This window comes from Podarcis raffonei, chromosome 10 (genome assembly GCF_027172205.1).
Source record: "Podarcis raffonei isolate rPodRaf1 chromosome 10, rPodRaf1.pri, whole genome shotgun sequence".
Lineage (NCBI taxonomy): Eukaryota > Metazoa > Chordata > Lepidosauria > Squamata > Lacertidae > Podarcis > Podarcis raffonei.
In genome coordinates this window covers 4359127-4386856 of record NC_070611.1, presented here as the reverse complement: position 1 = coordinate 4386856, position 27730 = coordinate 4359127, and the positions used below count along the sequence as shown (strand labels likewise).

The following is a 27730-nucleotide window of genomic DNA, read 5'->3' as shown; positions in this document are numbered from 1 at the left end:
CTGCCAGTAACGGTTAACACAAGAGCAGCTGTGCACAGCAAGGCTTTCATTTAGAGAGATAGCATTTTATTATGAATTGATTTTCATTATTTATTTGCCTAAGCAGACAGGAAAACTTCAGCAAAGGAAGCTACCTGAGCCAGTCAAGATTTAACAGAAAGGCAAGTTTCAATATTATTTCAAAGAAAGAAAATAATGCTTACACCTTTTTATTTTGAATCTATTAATCAAAGGGGGTCCCAACCCTTTCAGCCCACATTCAGGTTGTAATGATCCTCTTTCCATAAATTTTTCTAAATGTGTGGTATTCCTTCAGTAATAACGGAAATTCTATACCTAAGATTACAGAGCCAGCAATCTGTGAAGGTTAGCATCCGTAAGACACCTCGGTAGAACTTTGTTCTATTGAAATTATTGTGCTAATGAGAATAGATAAATAATATTTGTTAAAAAGAACCTGGAAAAGGCAAAATAAGATGAAGAGCAGGTAACTGGATGACCTCAAGAGCTGCATAAATATATACTAGCTCATTAGCACTTAAACCAGTCTTAAGAGAACAAAGGGAATAAATGTGCTGCCTATTGCAGTAGTATAATGAACTATTGATTTACAATTATAATCTAAATTACACCTGTAATTAAGAAAAAATGGATGAGAAACTGATGAGGAATGTGGAATGGACCATTCTCTGGCATCTACCAAAATCATGTTTCTGCAGTTCTAATTTGGACTTTTTATTTATTGTTCTGCTGTATGCTTTCATTTTGTTTCCTTTAGTCACATTATTACTTTTTTTGTGGGATGGGGATGCAAGAAATATATAATTTAAAATGATAAATGCCATGTCCATTCGTTTGAAGTTGGAGAAAAGAAACAAGCCTTGCAATTCACTAGAGATGCAGCTTCAACAGGAGAGGGGCTCCTTGATGAAAAACATTCTTGGTTTCAACATGTCTCTTTGCCATTCTGCTTTTCATGAGAATAACCTATTTTTCAAATTGTCTCTGTCTGGGAAGTGGACCCTACTACCCTATGATGCAGCACAACAACAGCCATCGTGGTCGGAGACAGAGCTGAAACCTCCCCAGACAATTTCACTGCAGCCGTCCAATTTGACTAGGCTCATACATCAGTCGTAAACTTATTCCCAGCAGCGATATTTTCTCGGGTACTGCTGCGATGAAAGCTGGCTACTTGGCTTAGCCTGGCCTTGAACAATGCCGGACTTGGCCTCAAGGTAAAAACCTCGAGCTGCATTCGGGGCTGGAGTTTGACGTCAACATTTTCAGAGAAACAAAGCAGAAGGTTGGGGAGGGGAGGACAATCTCTTCAGCACAAAAAAAAAATGAGACCTACACTTTCTGGTGATTTAGACAGTGGAAATGGAGTGACCTTATGCTATTCCAGCCATACACTGTAATTGATTTTCAAGATGAAACTGCTAAACTGTGCTGTTGTCATCTAATCAGTTGGACATAAAGGGAAGGACACGCATAATGTGATACATAATGTAAGACGCACAGAAAGAAAGAACCTTTGCCAATCAATTCTCTATGAGAACCAAAGTTCATTTTATACAATTATGAACAAGTCAAGCACACTGCAACAAAATGCAGCTGTTTTATTTCTCTTATCCGTTGTGAGGCTTCCTCAGCTGTTTAATAATCTGCATGCCATTCAAGGTAGTATAATAAGTACAGCAGATATATGAAATGAATGTGATGTGGTTTGTTTTGTATTGTTATGGGTTTGTGGGGGGGGGTCAGATTTCCCTACATTCCTGGGTGCCAGATCCACCCCATAATTCCCGGGGTTAGTAAAAGTTGGAATTAATCCAAGTTGTGGTTGGATTAATCCAAAGTTTGGTTAAACTGGGTTTAGTTATGCTGATGAGCCAAGCCAGCTGGCCCACCAAGGAAACCATCAGAGGGCAAGACTGCCGGGCAAGGAGAAGTGGGGCACATTTTTTGTTGGGTGCTAGTAGGCAGAGGAAAAGGGCAGTTTTAAGGTTTCAGCTTTGAATGATGTAGGCTTGGGGAGGTCCTTGGAGTTGGTTAGCAGCAAGAAGGAGAAGGAGGGTCAGAACTCCAAGTGAGCTGGGGAAGACAGGCTGCACTAAGAGACACAGAAGAAGGCTTTTTGCTATCCTTTGACTCCAATGCTGCCCTTAAGGGGGAAACCGGACCCTCAAAGGATGTGAAAGCTCTGCAATCCCGCCATCACAGGCTCAGGCTATATAAGGCTATATATGTGTGTGTAAAGAAGCCATATGTTATAAAGACACTGCAGAATCCACTGTGCCTTATTTCCGAAGAAAACATGGACTCTGTGTAAGTGCCTGGAACCCCTGGAATTTCATACCACTCAGAAATAGGGGTAGCTAAGGAATGGGGAATGGCCGGGTGGGCTGGGCTAAAATGTCATTGTGTTATGATCTACACCAAGTGTGTGTGTGTGATTCCACTCACAGAAGTGCCATATTTAACGTTGTGCTACAAGTGAAAATACCTCCAGACATATTATTCCACTTACGCAGGTTCTAGTGCAAGTTCTGCCAAAAATGGAAACAAAAATTCCTACAGAACCAACTTATCAAACCACTATGTGATTTCTGTTTGTGAAACAGAGGAAATGGCTACCTCCCTTCCACTCGTAGTTCTTTGAAGAAAACCCTCTAAGCTGCTGTGCTGGAGTTCTTAAATGTAAGAATATAACTCTACAGCATGGAGGTGGACAATCTGTGTCACACATGCCACAAGAGGAAGGACTAAGGACTGCCACATAGCCCTGTCACTCCAAGACAAGAAACAAGAAGACCTTGAGCCTGGTTGTGACAGAGCAACTGCTACACACCTGCCTGCCTGCTTCTTTTGAGCTGAACTCTGGTCTCACCACCTTCAGTAGACAGGTAAGCCCATTCTATAACAGTACTGTCTATATAAGTACACTAAAGTAGTAATATCTCATACTCTAGACTTTACATCTATTTTATTATTGAAAAGAGAAGTGAACAACAATAAGATTAAAGCATCCTACCAAAGTCAACCATAAAAATCATGGAAAGATAAAACTTGTAACATGCTTGCCAAAAAGCCTGGCTACCATTTACTGTACCACAAAGTGGGGGCTCTCTCTCAATATATTTGTTATTCTATCCTTCTACATTGTTGGAACAGCAGGGGTATGCAGACTGTTCCAATGTTTCTTCTCCTTTTCCTCAGCCCACCTATGGAGTTAAGATTGCAAGTTGGCAGTTTCCTTAAGTTTCTAGAGAAATTTATCTGAATTGTTTACAGCTTGCTCCACTGACTTCCACGCAGAAATGTCAGATGTCAAGATTATGTGCATTAGAAACAACAGAAATACCGGTAACACACACAACTTGTGTCATAACAACAATTAAAAAGCAAGTTTTTGTGTGGCTTAAAAATACATGCCACTATGTTTCTCTATAAAATACTTATACCTGTATTTAAAAAAGGGGGGGAAATTGGTTGAACGTGAGAGCTTTTTTAATGAGAACATAAATTCCCTAGCTACATTTTCTTAGGTTTCTCAGAAAGAGCTTTTCTGCTTGCTATACTTTCTTCAATACAAAAGAAAGAAAACAAACCAAAATGTTCAGGATTCCTGAAATCAAGTCTTGTTTTGCACACACAAACACACAGTCAACATTCAAGTATTTGAAAGTTGCTAGAAACAAGAGCCTAGGGCTTGCCTATCAGAAGGTCGGTGGTTCGAATCCCCACAACAGGGTGAGCTCCCATTGTTCGGTTCCTGCTCCTGCCAACCTAGCAGTTCGAAAGCACATCAAAGTGCAGGTAGATAAATAGGTACCGCTCAGGTGGGAAGTTAAACGGCATTTCTGTGTGCTGCTCTGGTTCGCCAGAAGTGGCTTAGTCATACTGGCCACATGACCCGGAAGCTGTACGCCGGCTCCCTCGGCCCGTAAAGCAAGATGAGCGCCGCAACCCCACAGTCATCCGCGACTGGACCTAATGGTCAGGGGTCCCTTCACCTTTACCTAGAAACAAGTATTTGGAAGTTCTGTGAAAGGACAAACCCTTTCTTCTACAGCTCACTTCAAAAGGACGCCTGGGGGCATAAAATGTGTGGGATGGGCAAGTGGGCCCCAGCCCCACCTCCAACACCTATGCGCCTCTCAGATGTGGCGGTTCCAGCCGTGGCCTTTCTCAATCGGGGAGGAAGGTCTGGAGGGGGGCTTCTAAGCATAGTCAGCAGATACACATAGAAGTTTCCTCAGGATCCAGAACCCTGATCATGCTAATTTCCCTTAATATTTTCTGATTTGATATTGCTGTGTATCAGTTAAGGCTTTTCAGTAGCTACAAAGTAGATTCACCACCTTGTTATTAAGGGAAATTATCCAAATAATGCAACACTCATGTTTATGGAGCTAGTTAGTTCACATATTTTGCATAGGCTCTTTATTTTCAGAATTTGATTCTATCAATGGGTGACCAAGCATAGCTGTGACATCCATCCTTTGGTATTCCCAGCCCACTGAAAATCTGCAATATCCTCACAGTTACTGAAATATCCCTGGTGAGTCAAAATTGTTGCTGAAAACAATGTGCTCTTGATAAATGATTTTTTCCCCCTGAAACACCTTGGGCTCATAATAAATGATACCTTGTAGCACCCAAATTACGCCCCAACACACATTTTGTGGCATTTTTGGGGTGCTACCTTGGCTCTGTGATTGGTTTTAAAGATGTCCCCAACCACACAGGTTGCATGGAGTATATCCAATGAATGTTGGTGTCCTTTAGTTGTTTTTATTGCTGCTGATAGTCCTTTGATGGAGGAGTTAATTAACAATTGCTTTTAAATGATTTCACTCATTCATTTAATTTAATTATCTGTCTTTAATATTTGTGTTCATTCTTAGTACTTATTTTTTTAAAAAACAAATAAAGATGTATAAATAAATAAGAAAAATAAACAGAAAGCTTTGAGATGCATGGGTAGTTTATATTGCTCAGTTATTAGGCAAAAAGTGAATGAACTCCATAGCCCTATTTTAATTGTACACTGTTGTCAAGTGTTGCTACATATATTAGATATAATCAAGCAGTATATAAGTTATTGGGGACCTGGAAAGAAGTGCGGGCTGCAAGCTATTCACAGTACACAGCACAGAAAAGCAGACTTTGGAGGCACACACAGAAATAGAGAAAGAAACAAATTATTGGGCTCAAAATGTTCAGGGACTTGATAGATGTACAATATTTTTATTATGCAAAAAGGGACACTTGATTGAACAATAAGCTGAACTAATTGTATTCCGAGTCCCCCAAATTTCCTCCACTAGAGAAACTCAAATTAGATTTCAAGGAAGCTGAAACACTGCTTGGGAATTATGTAAATTCTGTGCATAAGCATAAATTTAATTTCCCTAATTCCATAATGAAGGGTTGAGGAATGAAGTGTGCAGAAAATAGTGCAGAAAACCCACTATCTGATCTCAGGACACCCAGGACTTTCTTTGGTTTCTGAGCCTTCAAAGAAATTTGAAAAACCATTGTCTGCAATGATGAAAACTGGACACCGTAAAACCCTGATAGACTTTAGAAGCCAAATTAGCGTCAGAAACTAAAATACTAAATATAGTATATATGCAGGACATCAACACTTAGGATGCAATCTTATTCCCATTTACTGGAGAGTAAGCCCTGTTTAACTTAGTGGGACTTACATCTGAGTACATATGCAAAGGTTTGAGCTCTTAGTCATACAGTAAAATTTGATTGCTTAATTTATTTTCTTTTTTTAGAAACTGCTTTATAGAAGCATTAAACTAACTGAATTAGATGTCTCTCCCAGAATACATTAATTGAACTAAGTCTACTAGTGGCCTAAAGAAATAAAAATACACCCTCTTAAATTAATTACTATGGTACAGTAATGAGATTCTCTAAAGAGCAGAATAGATGCATGCATAAAACAAAACCCTTCTCTCTGTATTAATCAGTTTGAACTCCAGTGGCAGAGTCATCATCTTCAGAGGTCTGAAGACAGTTCATAAGGGCAAACATTCCCCATGAAACAGTAGCGCTTCCTCTTAATTTAACTCAGTAAAATTATGCACCTAGTGGTTGATTCGAGCACTCCCAAGGCTAGAGGAAGCAACTGTCATGCAAACCCTTATGAGGGGCATACAGAGAACTGCAACCTATATAAAAAGCCAAAATGTCTGTTGAAGTTTTCAAACAAGACTCCACCAGATAATTCTTCTCTTTTAGGGAACAGCCTGGAGTTAATTAGATTTTGGGGATATGAGTTCTCTTCTCACAACACTTTTAACACTCCCAGCTCCAACTTCGCAAACTTTACACAAGGGAATGGCTAATTTGTATTCTCTTGCCTGCCCTGCTAAAAATGTGTGGTGGTTTTTATATGAATTGACTGGAGTGACAAAGTTAGGGCCCTGGAACAAATTTATGTCTTCAGGACTGCAAATTACCTGGGTAATACCTGGCGAGGCCAGTTGCACTGCCAAAAACTTGCCAAAGCAAGGTTGGGTCTTCTTCTCTGTTCCTTTTAAAGACTTCGTCTAAAGCTCCGGTCCAGTTCAGTTCATTCAACACAATTGTAGCTGAAAAAGACAAAAAAAGAAATTTGGTACTGCAAAACCATGGTTACATTTGTTACATACCATATCCTGAAACAAGGTGAGCAGGTGGCGCTGTGCTCATATTCAACTGCATATGAAAGCCAGTTGCTCCATTGTTATGTTTGGGGCCTTTATTCCCCTTTAGCTCCCTGGCCCTTTGCTGTATTTTGTACCATTCTACTTTTAGTACTATTGCACAACAAAGTTTTATGTGTTTATTGGCAAGACTGTTTGAATGTTTTTCTCTCTTCTTCATCTTCCACTTCTTCATATGTTTACGCTGATGGATGAGGGCTCTAGTCTATCACACACTCATACAGTTTTGATTTCTTTTAAAAAGAAGAAGAAAGTACAATAGTTTTTATTTTATTTATTTAGAGTTTTAGCAAGTTCCAGCAAGCTTTCAGCAAGTTCCCAGGGTGTCTTGCAAAAAGTTATAACCAAACCAATTATAAAAGGACACCAACACCCAACAACATTTAGGAGGACCCTGAATGCTGTTTGTGGCAGCTGCTTGCCTAAAAACTGCAGAGAGAGATTGGCACAGATGGTGACCCTCTTTGTGTGAGAGAGAGTGCAAAGACTGTTGGTTATTTAATCTGTTTGAATGCCCTGTGTCTGTATTTCTACCTAAGTCAGAGGTTTTCAACCTTTTTGAGTCCACACCACCCGTGACCAACTACACTCTTTCTGTGGCTCCCCTGTGAGGCAGGGGCCCCAGTTATGTCACCCCTTACCTGGTTGAAAACCACTGACCTAGGCATTTGGTTAAACTCTTATTTATTTATTTGTATGTTTTGTTTTTTTCTGGTCATTGTAGTTTTGCTTGCTTACTTTATGGCAGAATTGTTAATTGGTTGCTTATTGGACCTGTTCATATGATTTTGTCATTTTTGTATATTGCTGTTTTTCTCTGGGTATTTTTATTGCTTTGTTCCCCACTCTTGGTTTGGAAATATTCAATGAAGAGCAGGCTATAAATACTATAAATAACTAAATACACCATAAAAGCACAGGGTGAGAGCAGTTCTAAGGAATAACAAAAGAGACGTTTCCAAAAGTTTGGCCTTTGCCTGCCTCTCACAGGCATCAAGGTAGGCATCAGGTGAGCCACCCTGAAGAGAGCACAGTTGGAGGCCATCAACACCCAGTAGGTTGTTTCCCCTGTAGCCACCACACACCTCAGACTGAAGGAGCACCCAAAGAAGGACCTCCATTCTCAGGATAGGGGCAGGCACACTGGCCTTTGACTTGGAGCCAATTTGATTCCCTCCCTCTCTTTCTTTTTTCTTTTCCTTCTCCTCCTGCAATGAGGCTACATTTTAATATTTTAATGTTTCAATATTTTAATGTTGTATTTTTAATTTTGTTTTTAAGTTGTAATCATTTAACTTGTTTTTATTATTGCTTGTAAGCCGCTCTGAGCCCGGCCTTGGCTGGGGAGGGCGGGGTATAAATAAAAAATATTATTATTAGTCTTTCAGGTGATCCTAGTCCCAAGCCATGGAGGCCTTTAAAGGACAAAACCAGTACTTTGAACAGAGCACAGCAGTGGCTTGAAGGAGCAGGTTGTCATTGCTGCATCTGTGCCTCTGATTCAGTGGAGAGGTTGAGAAAGGAAGTCAGACTGGGCAGTAAGTACGGGCAAGAGACTCATTTCATTTAAAGGTGAGCCAACCTATATTTCACTTTCTGAAACAATGCATGAACCAAAACGCAGCCAATATTTGAAGTTCAGACTTCTCTGAATTTTGCAATGTACTCCTTCGTACACAATAGTGAAAAATAACATACAAAAATGTTTCACAAAAATGTGTACATTGGTAGCAGTTTGCACCAAAATGCTGATGAATTTTCATGAGATTTGTTTGTTTGGTTTTTAAAATGCAAAGTGATGTGGAAATATGGAGAACTGAACTTAAGAAATGGAAAAATTGAGAAACTGAGAGAAACCTTAACTAACAGATTTTCCCAACCCTACCAGGCAGGTATATCAATGCTACAAACACACACTCAGAATGGAAGTCTCCACAATGAGAGGAGCAATTTTGTACCTCACTGACGTCAAGAAAGGCGGTTATTATTAAAAGAAGAACTGACGGCCTGTTCCAAACCCTTATGCAGAAGCCGCTGTCACCAGTCTTTCCAAGATGAATGATTCAACTGGTGGCTTTGATGAAGGGTTCCAGAGAGGGAAGCCAGGGAGACCCCTCTCTCTCCATCTCTCTGCCTCAGCCACAGTGTTATTGCCAAGATGAAGGGAGAAGAAAGCAGGGGAGGGCCTTTGTGGACTCATCCTGAAACTATGTTTATTTTCTCTAGCCCTCATGCTGGCTTCACATTCTGGGATGGCTGTTGTGAACTTTGCTACTTTGAGGTTTGTTGTCTAGTGGAAATCAATAATGAGGTAATAGGTAGCAAAGCAATAAGAATTTATTCTTGCCCCAGAATGGTGTCCCATCCACCTCTGGTAGCAGACAGGAGACCCTACCTACAAGTTATACTGATGCTTTTATAGTTTTCCACAAAACATGCGTCATTGACCAGGCACAATTCCCAGCACAATTCCAAACGCAATGCCAACACATGACCAATATGTTCTGTGCTTTTAGATATACAATAGTCTACATTTCCGAAGAACAAATTTAAAATAACTGCACACTGTGTGATAAAAATATTACAATATTGTAGTAATGCATGGCAAGTGAACAAACTCACTACATAAATTTACCAGCTTGCCATCTTCCTAGTATACAAATTGAATGCAAAGGTCTGCTGGGAACATAAGGAGACTGTGGCTCAGGGAGCTAAAGGGGAACAAAGGCCCCAAATGTAACAATGGAGCAGCTGGCTTTTATATACAGTTGAACCAGCTATCTCCTAGATCTTTGATCTTATTCAGTCTTCTCTTTGGTGGAGCTCTCCAGAGTTTATATCCCATTCATGGGCAAAAAAATTGGGGAACACAACCATGGGTCTCTATGATCCCAGCCTCGTCATGTACGAAGGTGTAGAAGTAACACCATAGATGGTGTTTTGAGTCAACTGCAAACGTTGACACAGGGTATCCTTTTCGTGGGAGATACTAAATTAATAAAAAAGCTTCCATGGGGGCTTTAAAAAGATGGAGAGGGAGAATAGAGCATTAAATTGTAACATTAGAATTGTAAAGCCGAGCTGGGACCAAAATCCAAGAGAGTGCTCATTATTGCAAGTTAACAGTGTTTTCATGTTTATGGATGTGATCATTTGCAGAGATCAGCTGTGTGCGCATTAATATTCATGAGTAGAGCCAGCTTCTGGATTAACTTGAAATACAAGAAAATTTATATTCATAAGCATGATCAGATAAACACTAAGTGGCCAAAGATATAGAAACCAGATTCCTAAAGCTGACCCTGGCCAATTCTTGGGTTACTCACACAAAAATTAGTATTAGTGTGCAACACAAATTTGTAGAGCAAAAGACATGAAAGTAGGGCCATGTCAACTTCTGGACATTTCTGGATTAATAATTGAGGGAACAAACAATGAAACTTAATTATGAAACTGATAAATAGCTATTCCTTTCATTCTGCTTTAATCAGTCATAAATGCATCCCTAAAATCCAAAAATAACTCACTCATGCTAGGCAACAGCTGGCATTCAGTTAATTGGAACAGAACAAGGTTTACTTGTCAGATGGGGCATTATCACTTTTTCTTTGTCTTTTCTGATGGTGTTTCAGAGCTGGAGGTAAACAGGTTGCAAAGCTGGCAAACTCTACATTCATTAACAAAGGATTAAAGGAAAGGGAGCCCAGGAAAGGTACACATCCATGCATGGGGGGGGGGGAATAAAATAAAATCCCCCCGGTTATGATCTCACCAAACACCCTCCTTCCAAAGACACTATCATTTATTCATAAGAGCTCTTGGTTCCCATTTATATGGGAGCCAGGAGAAATTCAAATAGGAGCAAAGAAGCTCAGTGTAGCTCTCAGACACAGGTATAGTATCAGAACACAGAGCTTTATATCCCAAGCTTCATCCCAAGGTCTTGCTAATGTGCAAGTCAGCACAGGCAGAAAACTAAAAATTAATCTCTAACAATCTCAAGCAAACTAAAAATTAAAGTCTTAACCACCTCAAGTAATTCCAGTTATCTGTTTGTTGCTAATGCACTGATGGGGGGCGGGGGATTCACCATTCACAGCATAATTTCTGAATGTCAAGAAGAAAGACTCTTAAAACATTTTATGGTAGAAAGTACCATATTTTTTGCTCTATAAGACGCACCAGACCACAAGGCGCACATAGTTTTTGGAGGAGGAAAACAAGAAAAAAAATATTCTGAATCCCAGAACCCAGAACAGCAAGAGGGATCACTGCACAGCGAAAACAGTGATCCCTCTTGCTGTTCTGGCTTCTGGGATAGCTGCGCAGCCTGCATTTGCTCCATAAGAGGCACACACATTTCTCCTTACTTTTTAGGAGGGAAAAAGTGAGTCTTATAGAGCAAAAAATACGGTAACTTATTGTGCTTTTCCAGGAAGTATTATTGGGAGCATCAGTGTCTTTTTGGAAACTAATAAAGAAAAGATTTCATCTGTCTAGCCTGCAACCCACTGTGGAATAATAATAATAAAAATAGGTAAAGGACCCCCGGACGGTTAAGTCCAGTCAAAGGTGACTATGGGGTTGCGGTGCTCATCTCACTTTCAGGCTGAGGTAGCCAGCGTTTGTCCACAGACAGCTTTCCAGGTGATGTTGCCAGCATGACTAAACACTTTTGGCACAACAGGATACCACGATGGAAACCAGAGCTCACGGAAATGCCGTTTACCTTCCTGCCACAGTGATACCTATTTGCACTGGTGTGCTTTCGAACTGCTAGGTTGGCAGGAGCTGGACAGAGCAACAGGAGCTCACCCTGTCGCAGGGCTTCAAACTGCCGACCTTCCGATCAGCAAGTCCAAGAGGCTCAGTGGTTTAGAATAGAAAATATTATTTATATAAGAAAAAACAAATTTCCCTTATGTATATTAGGATCTTAATTTGCACAGATGGGGGGGGGGCAGGAACCACCAGCATGTTGTTTAGATCCATATTTATACAAACAAGGAAAGCCCTGTTGGATCAGACCAAAAACCTACTAACACTTTGTTCTCACAGGGGCCACCCAGATGCCTATGGGAAGGCCAAAAACAGGACATTAGAGCAATAGACCTCGCTCATTTGTGATTCTGAGCAACTGGTATTCAGATGCATACTTGTACAATTCCATTTGATTTTTATTTTAAAGCTCTGGGTTCTATTGAGAAGCTGTTTGGTTTTCCGAAAGCGAAGCAGAACGGTTAATGGATTTCTAAAAAGGCAGTAATAAATGTTGGCTGTTGCTAAGCCCTTGCACCCCATAAAGAGCCCAGCTGTCAGGAAAAGGATCAATACTCAAGTACATCTTCCCCTCCTCTCTTCCGAGGACCAGAATGTTGCAGAACTCAATATTATGTTGGTCAGTTCTCTTAACAAGCTGGGTGTCGGTGTCTCTGTCAGATTCACAAAGAAACTAATTTTACACTTTCACAACAGAGAAACAAATCACACAGACCACATCAAGTTCTTTGGAGCTTAACATTGTCAAATAACTTCCATGCTACAAGAGCAATTATTGAACAAGCACCACAAAATTAAGGATGTAGGCTATAGCAGGATAGTCAATGTAGGGCCATCCACCAGCATCAGCCCAAAGTCATGAGATGATGTTAGCAATGTGCAGAAGGCACCATGTTTTCTACACTTGCACTACAGTTGGTGTAATCCTAGTCATCTCCACTCAGAAGTAGCTAAGGGAGCAAAGCCAAGCAAGAGGAAGATTAGTCTCAGCCAGTTGCTCTGAGCAACTGGAAACAACGGAACATGTCTTTTTTCACTGCCAATACTATACAGATATACAAGCTAGGTTCAACTTGCCTATACTACATAAATTTCCAGGTCATACAGTACAACTTTATACTTCCCTGCTACTTCAAGATGAAAACCCAGATGTTACATACTCAGTTGCTATACTTTGCACTGCCATGATGAATATTGGTCAAAGGATGGTTTGCACCACAAACTAGGCCCAAAATGCAAGACCTGTGCTCCTCCGCACTCCCTCCCTTACAGTCGCTTTTAACAGTTTGTCCCTGTTTTTATCTTTTAAAGTTATGTATGTACAGTGGTACCTCAGTTTTCGAACATCTTGGAAGTCGAACGAATAGGTTTTCGAATGCCAAAAATCTGGAACTGCTTTGGTTTTTGAATGCAGCTTCTGTATTGGGTTTTCCATAAGTAAATGCTTTTGTTTTCAAACATTTCAGAAGTCGAACGGTCTTCTGGAATGGATTACGTTCGAAAACTGAGGTACCACTGTATGTATGATATAAAGGTAAAGGTAAAGGGACCCCTGACCATTAGGTCCAGTCGTGACCAACTCTGGGGTTGCGGTGCACATCTCGCTTTATTGGCCAAGGGAGCCGGCGTACAGCTTCCGGGTCATGTGGCCAGCATGACTTCTGGCAAACCAGAGCAGCACACGGAAACACCGTTTACCTTCCCGCTGGAGCGGTACCTATTTATCTACTTGCACTTTGATGTGCTTTCGACCTGCTAGGTTGGCAGGAGCTGGGACCGAGCAACTGGAGCTCACCCCGTCGCGGGGATTCGAACCGCTGACCTTCTGATCGGCAAGTCCTAGGCTCTGTGGTTTAACCCACAGCACCACCTGCGTCCCTATGTATGATATAATCACCTTTTAATTACAGTCATACCTCAGGTTAAAGTAGCTTCAGGTTAAGCATTTTTGGGTTGTGCTCCGCATTCTTCTAGAGGAATTTGGGAAAGTAGCTTCAAGTTAAATAAAACTAAAACTAAAATGATGGTTAAGGATATGGGAGAAGATCTAAGGAGGCAGCTAGAACTCCAATCAGGAATCAAAGAAGCAAAAAAAGATAAAATATCACTGGCACCTAAGACTCGAAAAGTGGAAATTTTCCCAAAAACTTGCTCCGACCATAATGCTGTGAAAATGGAGATGAAACTAACACCAATCAGTTCCTTCAGATGGAGGATGAATGACACCTTATTTAGAGATCAAGAGGTTATCAAGAAGGCCCAAAAAACCTTGAGAGACTATTTTGAGATAAATTTGAATACTACTACTGAAAAAAGAATAATCTGGGATGCAAGTAAAGCAGTTATGAGGGGGTTTCTGATCCAACAGAATACAATAAAGAAGAGAGCCCAAAATGGAATAAAAGATAAAATTTTAGAAAAAATAAAGGAGGGTGAGAAGAAACTAAGAGCGAAACCAAAGTCAGAAGAGATTCTGAGAGACATAAAGTTATATCAAGTGCAACATATGAAGATGATGAACCAGGAAATTGAATGGGAAATTAAACAAATGAGACAAAAGACATTTGAATCGGCTAATAAATGTGGAAAATTATTAGCTTGGCAAATGAAAAAAAGACAAAAGCTCAATACTATCACTAATTTGGAAGTGGAAGGAAAGAACATTCAGAATCCAGTGGAAATTAGAAAATGCTTCCAGAGGTATTTTAAAGAGTTATATACACAAGGGCCACAGAAAGAGTTTGATATAGACCAATTTTTAAAAACAAATGGATTACAAAAAATCTCTCAAGAAAATAAGATAATGCTGAACTACAAAATTACAGAACAGGAGGTAGAAGGTGCCATTCAGAATATGCAGTTGGGTAAATCTCCAGGGCCGGATGGCTTAACCTCAAAATACTATAGATCTTTGAAAGATTGGTTAATTCAGCCACTAAAGGAGGTTTGTAATGAAATTTTAGAGGGGGGGAAAGCGCCAGAGTCGTGGAAGGAAGCTTACATTACACTCATACCGAAAATGGAGTCGGAAAAGACACAACTTAAGAACTACCGCCCCATATCCCTGCTCAATGTGGATTACAAAATTTTTGCTGATATTTTGGCTAATAGATTAAAAAAAGTATTAGTGGAAGAGATACATAAGGACCAAGCTGGCTTTCTCCCAGGTAGACACTTGTCTGACAACACGAGGAACATAATTAACATATTGGAGAAGTTGCAAGTGAACATTAATACTAAAGCAGTTTTAATTTTTATAGATGCGGAGAAAGCCTTTGACAATATTTCTTGGAATTTTATGAAGAAAAATCTTCGGGGGATGGGGGTGGGTCAAGGGTTTGAAAATGGTATAAGTGCAATTTATTCAGAACAAAAGGCTAAGCTAATAGTCAATAATGTGATGACAGAGGAATTTAAGATAGAGAAAGGGACACGACAAGGCTGCCCAATTTCCCCATTGCTTTTTATTTCGGTCCTGGAGGTTTTGTTAAATATGATTAGAAGGGACCGTCTGATTAAAGGTATTCAGGTCGGACCCAAACAATACAAATTGAAAGCTTTTGCAGATGACCTAGTTTTGACGTTACAGGAGCCAGAATCTAGTACGAAAAGAGTATTAGAACTGATTCAAGAATTTGGTCATGTGGCAGGATTTAAACTGAACAAGTCAAAAACTAAAGTTCTTGAGAAAAACTTAACACCGATTGAGAAAGAGAGGTTTCAGAAGGAGACTGGTTTAACATTAGCTAAGAAAGTAAAATATTTGGGGGTTAATATGACGGCTAAGAACTTAAACTTATTTAAAGATAACTATGAGAAATGCTGGACAGAAGTGAAAAAAGACTTAGAAATATTGTCAAATTTGAAGCTTTCCTTGTTGGGTCAAATTGCAGCTATAAAGATGAATGTATTGCCAAAAATGTTATTTTTATTTCAATCATTGCAAATTTTGGACAAGATGGACTGTTTCAAGAAGTGGCAGAGAGATATTTCTAGATTTGTCTGGCAGGGCAAGAAGCCCAAAATAAAATTTAAAATATTAACTGATGCAAAGGAAAGAGGCGGATTTGCCCTGCCAGACCTTAAACTTTACTATGAATCAGCAGCATCTGCTGGTTGAAAGACTGGCTGCTTCTTGAGAACACGGACATTTTGGACCTAGAAGGTTTTAACAATGTTTTTGGGTGGCATGCATATTTGTGGTACGACAAGGTTAAAGCACATAAAGCATTTAAAAACCATATTGTCAGGAAAGCATTGTTCAATGTCTGGATAAGATACAAAGACTTACTGGAAAATAAAACCCCAAGGTGGTTGTCACCAATGGAAGCGAAGGCTCAGAAAAAGCTCAATATGGAGGCCAAATGGCCGAAATATTGGGAAATATTGGAACAAGAAGGAGATAAATTGAAATTGCAGAGTTTTGAGAAATTAAAAGATAAAGTGCGAGACTGGCTTCATTATTATCAAATAAGAGAGGCCTATAATTTGGACAAAAAAATTGGCTTCCAGGTGGAAAAATCAAAATTGGAAACAGAACTGTTAGATCCCAAAACTAAGATACTTTCAAGAATGTATAACTTGCTGTTGAAATGGAATACGCAGGATGAAACGGTTAAATCTGCTATGATTAAATGGGCACAAGATATTGGTCATAACATTATGTTTGCGGACTGGGAACAGTTGTGGACCACCGGTATGAAATTTACGGCATGTAATGCCTTAAGAGAGAATATTATGAAAATGATATACAGGTGGTACATGACACCAGTCAAGCTTGCAAAAATATATCATTTGCCCGATAACAAATGTTGGAAATGTAAAGAAAATGAAGGTACATTCTTTCACCTTTGGTGGACGTGCCCAAAGATTAAGGCTTTCTGGGAAATGATCTATAATGAAATGAAAAAGGTATTTAAATATACCTTCCTGAAGAAACCAGAGGCCTTTCTCCTGGGCATGGTCGGCCAATTGGTGCCAAAGAAGGGCAGAACTTTCTTTATGTACGCAACAGCAGCAAGAATACTCATTGCAAAGTATTGGAAGACACAAGATTTACCCACCCTGGAAGAGTGGCAGATGAAGGTGATGGACTATATGGAATTAGCGGAACTGACTGGCAAAATCCGAGACCTGGGAGAAGAGTTGGTGGAAGAAGATTGGAAGAAATTTAAAGACTATCTTCAGAAACACTGTAAAATTAATGAATGTTAAAAATGATGTTGGATTGAAAATAAGAGGCACTAGCAACAAAGTTAATGAGAATATGCAAAAATGAGTTGATAATGGATGAAAATATAGAGCTATAATATGTTAAGATATAGAGTTAAGATAAACGAAAGAGGGTAAGGATTTGCTGATTTGATTATTTAAATGGGAATACAAAAAGGGGAGGTGTGAGGAAGTCAAGGTAATGAGTTTAAAGTTACAAAAAATGGGTTTGTTTTTAACTCTTTTGTATCTATTTGTTTTTTGTACTTTGTATTTTTCTTTTTCTTTTTTCTCTTTTATGTATTTTTGTATGTTTTTTTTTCCTTTTTTGTATTTTGTAAATCTATGTTTTTGTAAAATTTCAATAAATATTTTATATATAAAAAAAGATAAAATATCTAGGAGTGTGGCTAACGATGAAAAATATAAACTTAATGGCTGATAACTATACAAACACCTGGAAGGAAATCCAAAAGGAACTAGATACTTGGAATAGGATAAAACTCTCCTGGTCAGGCAGAATGGCTGCAACCAAGATGTGTATACTACCGAAACTTTTATTTTTATTCCAAAATGTCCCAGTGATTAGAGAAAGTGCAATATTTAAAAATTGGCAAAAAATTCTCTCTAAATTTATATGGCAAGGTAAAAGACCGAGAATTAGATTTAAACTGTTAAAGGACAGAAAAGACAGAGGAGGATTCTCGGTCCCAAATCTGAGACTGTATTATGAAGCCTCGTGCCTTTGTTGGCTTAGAGAATGGGTCACTTTAAAAAACACAGATCTGCTAGATTTAGAAGGCTTCGATTTAAGATTTGGTTGGCATGCTTATCTCTGGCAGAATAAGGAAAAGGTGCATAAAGGCTTCTCAAACCACATTATCAGAGGAACATTGTTAGAAGCGTGGGAAAAGAATAAAAAACTACTGGAAAAAAATACCCCCTGGTGGCTATCCCCTACTGACATATTAACTACCAAAAAAAACAAACATGGAAGGTGAGAGATTGACCTATGAAGACCTCCTGGAAAGATCGGAAAGAGGATGGAAAATTAGATCTTATGAAGAGTTAGAAAGCAAATTAACAGGTTGGCTGCAGTATCATCAAATTAATGCCTTATGGAAGGAAGATAAAAAGATTGGAATGAATGAGAAAAAATCAAAGTTCCAGGTAGAGATAATAGAAAGTAAAACTAAACTGCTATCTAAAATGTATAATCAGCTATTAGATTGGGACACCAAGGATGAAGAGGTTAAGGAGGTTATGGTAAAATGGGAAATAGGCATTGGATATAATTTGGATTTTGAAAAATGGACGAAGTTGTGGACTAAAGGAATGAAATTTACAGCCTGTACTGCCCTCAGAGAAAATATGGAAAAGATGATGTATCGTTGGTACATCACCCCTGTGAAATTGCAAAAAATGTATATGACTGGCGACAAAAGGTGTTGGAAGTGTAAATCTAAAGAGGGAAGCTTCTACCACATGTGGTGGAAATGTGAAGAAGTTAAAAAATTTTGGGACTCCATCTACAACGAACTAAAGAAAATACTTAAATACACCTTTGTCAAAAAGCCCAAAGCCTTCCTTCTGGGAATGATCAGAGAGGAGATTAAGAAAGAAGATTATATAATGTTTCAATATGCAACTGTAGCTGCCAGGATTCTGTTAGCACAAAATTGGAAAACCCCAAATACCCCGACCGTTAAAGATTGGCAAATTAAATTATTTGAGTATATGGATCTGGCAAAAATGACGCAGAACATTAGACAGCAAAAAGGTACAAGGTTTATCGACAATTGGTCTAAATTCATAACATATATGGAAACAAATTCTAGAGATATAAAAATCACAGTAGGTTTAATATAACCCTTGCGATGTGTTTACGTTAAAAAATGAAAAACTGCAGAATGGATTTAATATTCACATAACCCAAAACCAAGATGGAGGGAAGTCAAATGTTATTTATTGTTAATTAATGTTTGTTTTTTGGTTGGTTTAGGTGTTTTGTTTTGGTTGATGTTTTCTTTTTCTTTTTTTGGTATGTGTTGGCTATTTTTATTTTTCTCTCTTTGCTGTTGTTTGGTTATAGAAAATGAATAAAAAGAAGTTAAAATAATAATAATCATCATCTTGGGTTTTTTGTTTGTTTTATGTGACACTAGGGTCAGACGGCTTGACTACTCCATCATTCAATCTTATTTAGAACTGTAATCAATAGAACAACACATTATGGATGTCTCTTAAAACAGATTAATTCAATGTGTAGGCCCCTTGTCTGTATAGAAAGAGCTACACATATTTGAGAAGCCTAGCAGCTATTTACTATCTCTGAAAGATGTCATGTATGGTTCCCTAATGAGGCAGCTCTGCCTTTACTGGAGCGAAGAGAAAGGAGCTCCTCTGCCATTCATTTATTTAAAAGGCCTAACAGTGCAATGGAAAATATTGTGTATTCGTCTTATACTTTATTTATTTAACCAAATTTATATACTGCTTGATTATATATAAATATAAAAATACACCCTCAAAGTGCTTTACAACGATGGAAAATAACGCATTAAAATGATAGATTAAAACAATTTTTAAAGGTATTAAAATATTCAAAACTAAACGAAATAAAACACAAGTAACTTCTACATGTCTGGATAGACTTCCTTAAACAAACAAAAAAATTAAGCAGGTGCAAAAAGAGTACAACAAAGGAGGGAGTTCAAAACGGTGGGTGGTGCCACGCCAAAAGACTGATTTCCAGAAAGTATTATGTAGTAACTGTAAGAGTGCCAGCTCCGCAGATTGAAGTAGTCAAGTGGGTGTGCATGGAGTAAGGCAATCCTGCAAGTAAACTGGTCCCAAGTTGTTAAGGGGCTTATATACAAATAGCATTATATTATTTATTTATACCCCATCCTTTTCCCTGACAGGGACTCAAGGCAGCTTACAAATAAAAATAAGAACAGTTAAAAACATTTTTAAAAATCATTAAAAAAACAAATAAACATTGCTAGAATTAAAACTATGTGTACAAAAAAATTATTAAAACCATACAAATAATGGCCATGAAAAGAGCATGGCACCAGCAATCAGTTCCCAAAAGCCTGCTGAAACAAGGTTTTCAACTGTCCATGGAAGGACAAGAAGGAAGGAGGGAGCCAGTCCAACTTCTCTAGGGAGGAAGTTCCAGAGTCTGGAAGCAGCCATCAAGAAGGCCCTCTCCTGCATACCCACCCAGCTACCTGTGGACTGAGAGAAGGGCCTTTCAAATATCTCAAAACCCGGACAGGTTCACAGGAGGGAATGTGGTCTGTCAAACAGCTTGGACCTAAGCCGTATAGAGCTTTATAGTAACACCTTCAAGTTGGCCCAGTAGCAAATACTGAAGTCCAGGCTTTACATTCTCCTCCTCCCCCTTTGCATCTATGCCCATATACACCTGACAGCTGAAGATCATGTTCCATGCATCTGATTAAGCCCACAAAGCTTAAGCCACAATAAAATTTGTTAGTCTTTGATGTGCCATAAAACTCTTTGGTGTTTTTAATCTCAGATTAGTCTCTTTCCAAATCATTGTCTGGATGAAGCTTCAAATAAATTAAGGAAGTTAATAAAAGGGAATGAAATTACTTTGTCGTGCATGGCAGCCAATCTCAATAGACAGCTCATGGGCCTGCTAATCAATAAACTGGTTGTCCTCCGCTGTACAATATCACTCAGTGATCTCCACACATAAAGTATTTGATATGGTGCAGCTATAGCTGTATTAATCTGGTATAATTGGCAGCAGATGCCACAAGGATGTAGCTAGAGAAATGAAGAATTTCTTTTTTTTAAAAAATCTACATCTGACAACATTTATCATATCAAGTTGTTAAAGAAAAAGATTAATGACTGCCTCAGCAATAACATTTGCAATTTAGCATCCTCAGCTAGAGTTACACAGCAGAATAGCCAGTGAAATTAAGTGTGTTGAATTTCTAATCCAGCTCAGTTTATGGATTTAGGGTGTAACAACACTAGCACAACCCAATAAAATCACAACCCAATAAAATCAGCTATTAAATCCAATAAAACATTATAATAAACAAATTGCACTAAAAGACAGTTTTCAAAGCGCTTCTACAGAACGTTTGAGTATGAACGCTGGAGATTGGGATTGCCAAAATTTTGATTTCTAAAATGTCAGCCAGTTTGAGAAGGGTTAGAGGATGGAAATGGGGCCTGGAGGACGGGGCCTTGCAAAGGATCTTAAATTTTCCATGCAAAAATATATGTCTTGAGCAGTGTCATGCAAGACCTCAGCTTTTGCTTGTAGCCAACAATCATAACCTTATTTATTTGAACCTTTCTATTCCAACTTTTCATAATAACATCCAGTTCAAAAAAATTTAAGTATTTTAACAGAATACTACTTAGCATTTATAAAGTGTTCGTAAAGTTTTCATATGATTGCTCATATGTTATGTCAGTACAACCATCCTGTAAGGTAGGTCACTTTTATGAAATCCAGCTATTACATGGCTCCTAGTTGGTCTAGGACAGAAATGAGTTTTGATATGGGGATTAAGTTGCAGGATGCTGAGTACGGAACACAGACGTGTATGTACTGGACCTTTTGCCCATTTCCCTGACGAGAAAATATTTCTTCAAGTTCTGCTCCTTCTTCCAAAATATGCATATCTTATTATCACTATTAAAAACCTTACTGGGAAAGGCAAGATGGGAGATGGTCTTGGGCATGTTGACAGGGAAACCCCATCCTAAAATGTGTGTTCATACTTGTATCATCTTTAGGCAATGTGACAGAGAGAACACAGCATATGCTTTCAGCATAGAATTAAAAGGATCATTTCTGCAAACTTGGTTCAGTCGAATAACGACACTCACACCCTAAATTCTCGAGGCCGAGGGAAGAGAAAGAACGAAGAGCAGCTATTCTCTTTTCCCCTGGGTAGGATATAATTGTGGCCGTACTCCAGGCTTGTATTAGGCATGGCTATTTTTAGATAGCTGATGATCTTGGCTCATGCCTCATACTGTCAGTAGAGGCGGGCGATTAGGTACAAAGCCATGAATTCAAATACAAAAGCTTATAGCCCCTTTTTAAAAATGAACAGTGAAATTTATGCATCCAGCAGAATTGGAGAGGTAAGTATTTCAATATTTTAGAGCTTATTGTATCACATAGCAACACAAAACCAGCCACACAGCCCACCACTGTACTTATTAGTTGAAAATAAAATAGATAGATAGATAGATAGATAGATTCTTTATTGTCATTACACACGTGCAACATTGCACAAGTGCAACGAAATTGGATGCCATCCCTTAAAAACAACAAAAGCAAAACAACAACAACAACCAACAAACCACATTCCAGCCACACCCACACCCATCAATGTGATGAATGAGCAGGAAATGGAAAAGAAACAAAACAGATCCTGCATAATAAGAATACTGGTTACTCACCACTGCATCCTGAAGTAATAAAACCAGGCCGCTTCATTTGGCTTATAAGAATATAGACTATTTCTGTTTACAGTGGTTTATTTTAAACTCATAGATAGCAAAGCAAGCAAGTCCCTGAAGAATGACTTTCATAGGAACAATGATTTGTCAAACAATTATTCCCCAAATGATGTTTTCAAGAAGCATGGGTTACCTTGAACTTCTCTCTGTTTTAGCAAGCAAGGCTGCCAACTTCCAAGATTCCCAAGATTCCCAAAAAATCCTGGGATCTCAAACTGAATGATGAGGGCAGTTTCACATAAGCAGCAGTGATGCTTGGCATTGGTTTACCAGTGTTACACTTGTACTTCGCTTAGCAAATATGAATGTCTGGAACTTAAATTCAGCCATGGTTCTCAGCATGTACATGGGTGTATGTAAAGATGCACGCCTGTCATGTATGTGTTTTTTTGCCAGAAACACACAATGTATGACTGCAGGATAACATGTGGAGTTGCAAAATCGTTTCCTCTCCAAAGAACAATGAGGTTTTGTTATTATCAATGGACCAGACTAAGGTCTCTCCAGTTTGCGAATATTTAGAGAAACATGTCCAAAAAAAAATAGCCACTCCCACTTGGCTACATTGTGCAAGTTTAAAAAGCAGAGTAATTCTAAGAGTAAAATATCTTGGATATATATATTGAAATACAATGATAGGGTCATTGGACTGCAGGCCTAATTAGGTCAGTCAGGCCTCCTTGTTTGACCCACAAGTCCGTTTTGGTGTTTTGACCATGTCATACACGATCTCATGAGTGAGGCAGGTAAAGATGCAGCTCCCTGACAAATATAGGGTTTGCATCTAGGTGCCTTTGTAATGCTAGAAGCCTCTGAGCCAAGATGGGGAAGCTAGAATGTTTGGTCTTCCAGAAGAACATAGATATAATGGGCATAATGGAAACCTGGTGGAACGGAAAGAAACCAGTGGGACAGCGTGATCCATGGATACAAACACTATAGGATGGATAGGGAAGGACATACTAGGTAGCTTTGATGTGTACATAAAAAAAGGACATAGAGCCCAGCAAGCTAAAATCCCAAAAGGGACAGGCTTCTCCAGAGAATCAGTCACTGGAGTTTAATAATTATACATTTATATGCTGGTGATTTAGGTCTTCATTAAACCATATAACATTTAATCTTTTCCATGATTGACACCCCAACTTCCCAAGTTTTATTCCCCATCTCCAACAATCAGCAAAAGTAAAGCCTAAAAATGTTTCAGGTTCACCACTGAAAACATAGTGGGCAGGTCTTCACTATACATTTAAAGTTCAGGACTTCCACTAAAGCAGTGATGGCCAAACTTGGCCCTCCAGCTGTTTTTGGACTACAATCCCATCATCCCTGACCACTGGTCCTGTTAGCTAGGGATGATGGGAGTTGTAGTCCCAAAACTGCTGGAGTGCCAAGTTTGGCCATCACTGCAATAAAGAATACTGGAAACTGTAGTTGGTTAAGAGTGCTGGAAATTGTTTCTCTGTGAGAGGAAAATATATTTTCCTGAATTCCCAGCAATCTGGAGTTTCTTCTATTACCTGTTTTGTTATTTTGGAAATTTGCTGCAGCACTAATATCAAGAAGAATTGAACTTTGGGGCATTCCCACCACATGTGGAGGCACGTGCCAATGCTGATGCAGCCCCTCCAGCATTTAGATGAGATTCCTGGGTGTATCAGCGCCAACCTCTGTGGTGTTACGTACCACTTACAGGGTTGGACTGAGGAAATCCAGATTGGAAGGTTTTGGAATAGGTAGGTTAGCTTCAGGAAGGTTATCATTTTAATCATGGCTATTTTGTCTGAGAAGCTGAAGTTGGTTTTACTCCATCTCTTCAGGTCTTTGTTGATTTTCCGCCAGAGCACATTTCTCTCTTGTTACTTGTTTGCAAGTGCACTTCACAGACTTGACAGGTTAGCTATTGCCATATGCATGGAGGCTGAAAGCCTTGATTTTTATATAGAAACCAGTACCAGGAGGCTATTTAGCTGATGATCCTCCAACTACCAGCGAAAGAAAAATGCACACACAAATTTCTTTTGCTTTTATTACTACTTGGCTGCTATTACCATTGCATGCTCAACAAGGGAATTGATAACTGCTGCTGTGATTAGTGAACTGTTCCAACTTAACACGTTTCTTCAGGCTGCTTTTCTGAAGGGGTATTTATTCAAAATTGAATTGCAAAGTCGCTCTCTCTCTTTCTCTCTCTCTCTCTCTCTCTCTCTCTCTCTCTCTCTCTCACACACACACACACACACACACACCCTGGAATGAGTGTAGAATCTGAAAACCCTCACAGACAACAAGCTGTCTGGAGATTGCCAAGGAGGAAAATACACCATGGATTAAAGCAAAATACATACAAGGGGTGCCCCCCCCCATTTTACATCTGGGTGCTAATTTATTCACTGAACATAATACAAGACTAAGCCAAGTATGAAATTCTGCTCTGCCATTCTGTTTGCTAATCTTGAGAGATGGATTTCTGTGGAAAATGCATTTGCAAATACACATCTTGGTATCTCCTGGCGACACTTCAATTTATTCTGCATTATTAATCATTAATTTAAAATTTAAAATTCCAGATGTTTACATGCAGATGTTTCATCCATGGGGCAGGTTAGCAAATGCATATGAATCCCTTGGTGATGGCAATAACAGGGGGACTTCCATGTGTGAATGGACCACCACGGACGTAACACTACAGAGAGAGCTTTCACATTTGCCTCAAATGTAATGTGCTTCAGTGGAGCTGGTTCACTTCTGTAGCCTAATAAAACTAGCATATAGAGATACTGATATACTTATAGATATATTATGCATACATAGAACACACTACACAATATACCCACCATATTACTTTTCCCAATTACTCCCCATTAACTATTAATCCATTAAACAGCACCAAGGCTAAAAAACTGGGCAAGTGCTCCAGATTTTATAGGGCAGCTTTTGCATGTTGCATGTGAATGCAACATACATGAAACAATTCTGTCCTCCACTTAAGAGGGTGCAATTAGAGACCAAAATTTAGTTTGTGTCATTTGTATGCTAATGGAACCCTTGTCTCCAAGATCAGTGTCATTTCTGTTCTGCTCACGCCACTGAACATGGAAATTAGATAGCTATGCTGTTGCCATGTTGTGGAGATATTATTACTCTACTAGTCAGGGTTTATCCATCTTCAGGTGCTGTGCTTGCAGCTGCACATTGACAGCCGCAATGAGATTGCAGCCAATCAAGGCCAGTTGACTTTTCAAAAAATGAAAAAAAAAACACATGACACTTCAGCAGAGCAGCATGAGATCAATAATTGTAGATTTAAGCACAATAGAAAGATTAGATGGGTTGTGAAAGGGAAATAGCTAGAATGGACATATTTGGCAACCCAAGCAGGTAGATTCAAATAAGGCTCTTTAACTCTTGTTAGTGATCTGTTTTACGAAGCATCCCAGTAACAACTGCTCTAAATGGAAAGAGAATTATACTTTCCTTCTCGGGGGAAATTGCAAGACATTTCTTTCCTGCTCTCTACTGAAGGAGAGGAAAAGAAATGGTTAAGAATAACTCCAATTTTTACACGTGAAGCATAACAAACATCAAAGTAAATTTACACCACCACCCCCAAAAAGTCAACAACTTTACACTATATAATGTTCACTTGTTTTAATGTATGAGGCCCTGAAGCAGAAACTAGAACTTTATGTTTACAAAAGTGAATATTGCTTGCATTAGAATGATAAATCCTGAAAGCAGAGGAAAGGAAAGGGCAGAAAAAATGCTAACCTGAGCAGAAGCGATAAGAAGAAGAAAAATGGATGCTTCAGTCCTCTGCTTTGCATGCAGAAATTCTCAACTTCAGTCCCTGGTACCTGAAACACCCACCCAACCCCCAAAAAAGCATCCAAGCACCAGAGCTGGGGAAGATCCCTGCCTGATACCTAGTAGATCAACTATTGGTCACAGTTGACCATAATGAACTAGAGCATGGGTAGGCAACCTAAGGCCCGGGGGCCGGATGCGGCCCAATCGCCTTCTCAATCCGGCCTGCGGACGGTCCGGGAATCAGCGTGTTTTTACATGAGTAGAATGTGTCCTTTTATTTAAAATGCATCTCTGGGTTATTTGTGGGGCATAGGAATTCATTCATATATTTTTTTCCAAAATATAGTCTGGCCCACCACATGGTCTGAGGGACAGTGGACCAGCCCATGGCTGAAAAAGGTTGCTGACCCCTGAACTAGGCGGACTAATATTGTGACTTAGTATAACAGTAGCTTTGAATGCTCACAAGAATTTCCAAGTAAGTTCTCTTTGAAAGAGAACTGAACAAACAAGTTCTCCAAGAAGGTGCAGTGAACATTCGAAGCAGACATGCTCAGATACATAAGCCTTCCTCCTTAAATGAATGTGGGCAGAATCCAGGAGGGTGAAGCCCATCTTGGGCAAGCCTCTCAAACATGGATGGAGGAGGCATGTGATTTTGTTTGCATTTTAATAAATTACCTTATTTGCGCTTCTCAAACTGAACTGAAACTCTGCTACCCTTTGAAACTACAGTCCTCTGAATGTGGTTTTCCAACCAAACAGTATGTAACCAATACATAAATTAGGGGGGAATGTGCATAAAAATGCATTATACTAGTGAAATAAAATACAAAAATGCATTATATTACTAGAAATTGCTTGCAAAAGTTTGCATAGTCAAAGCTATATGCAAAAAAAAAATTATTAGGAAAATTTCACACTAAAATGCTGATGAATTTTCACAAGAATTTAAAACACATATCTGCAAACTGCTGCACAAATGTGGAACAGTGAATTTTAGACTGGCAAACTTAGAAACAGAGAGAACTGACATTGACAGGTTTGTTCATCCTCATCCTGAATCCATTCCATTGGAGCCCACTTTTTGCTTCCCTACCATGTTTTCCTTCATGTTCACCAAGGCAAAAAAACAACAAAAAACCCCACAACCCTTTCCTTGGCTGCCACTCCCAATGATGTATGAAATCTATTTTCTTTTGAATGCACACTGCACAACCTGTCCCTTCCTCAAGCTAAGTTATTTTGCTGTGAAAGGGAGAGGAGGTGTAACACCTTGCCCTGTGTTTAATCTCCTGAACATAGAGAAAAGCTATTCCAGTGTTGCAAATGGCTGTGAAGTGCCAGCCTGTCAACTAATTAGCATGACTGCAATAGGTTTAAGAACCTCAAACTTAACAACATCAACAAGACCACTTTGACTCTGAGCCATTCAAAGCAGCAAGTGGCAGAAGACACCATGATGCAGCTGACTCTTTCATCCAACCGGAGTTCTGCATCAACACTGCAAATTGATGGCGGGTATTTGCTGCAGTTTGATATAAAAAAGTCATTCTCATTCAGCTTAAAGAAAATAAGTAGTTCAGTGTAGACTTTGGCAGAAGATAACTTTATAAGGCTATTCAAGAGGATGGGAGAAGATGATGGGGAAAGGAGGACCAGATAAATTG

The 27730-nt window shown here is 39.1% G+C and overlaps 1 protein-coding gene across 6 annotated transcripts in view; it reads right to left on the bottom strand.

The window, feature by feature from the left end:
• CACNA2D1 (calcium voltage-gated channel auxiliary subunit alpha2delta 1) overlaps window positions 1-27730 on the bottom strand; it is a 365199-nt gene that overhangs the window by 104228 nt on the left and 233241 nt on the right. For all 6 annotated transcript variants that reach the window (XM_053407355.1, XM_053407356.1, XM_053407358.1 and 3 more), the window contains one exon: window positions 6489-6620. In XM_053407355.1, coding sequence (XP_053263330.1) covers window positions 6489-6620 — 132 coding nt within the window. The remainder of the gene's footprint in view (window positions 1-6488; window positions 6621-27730) is intronic.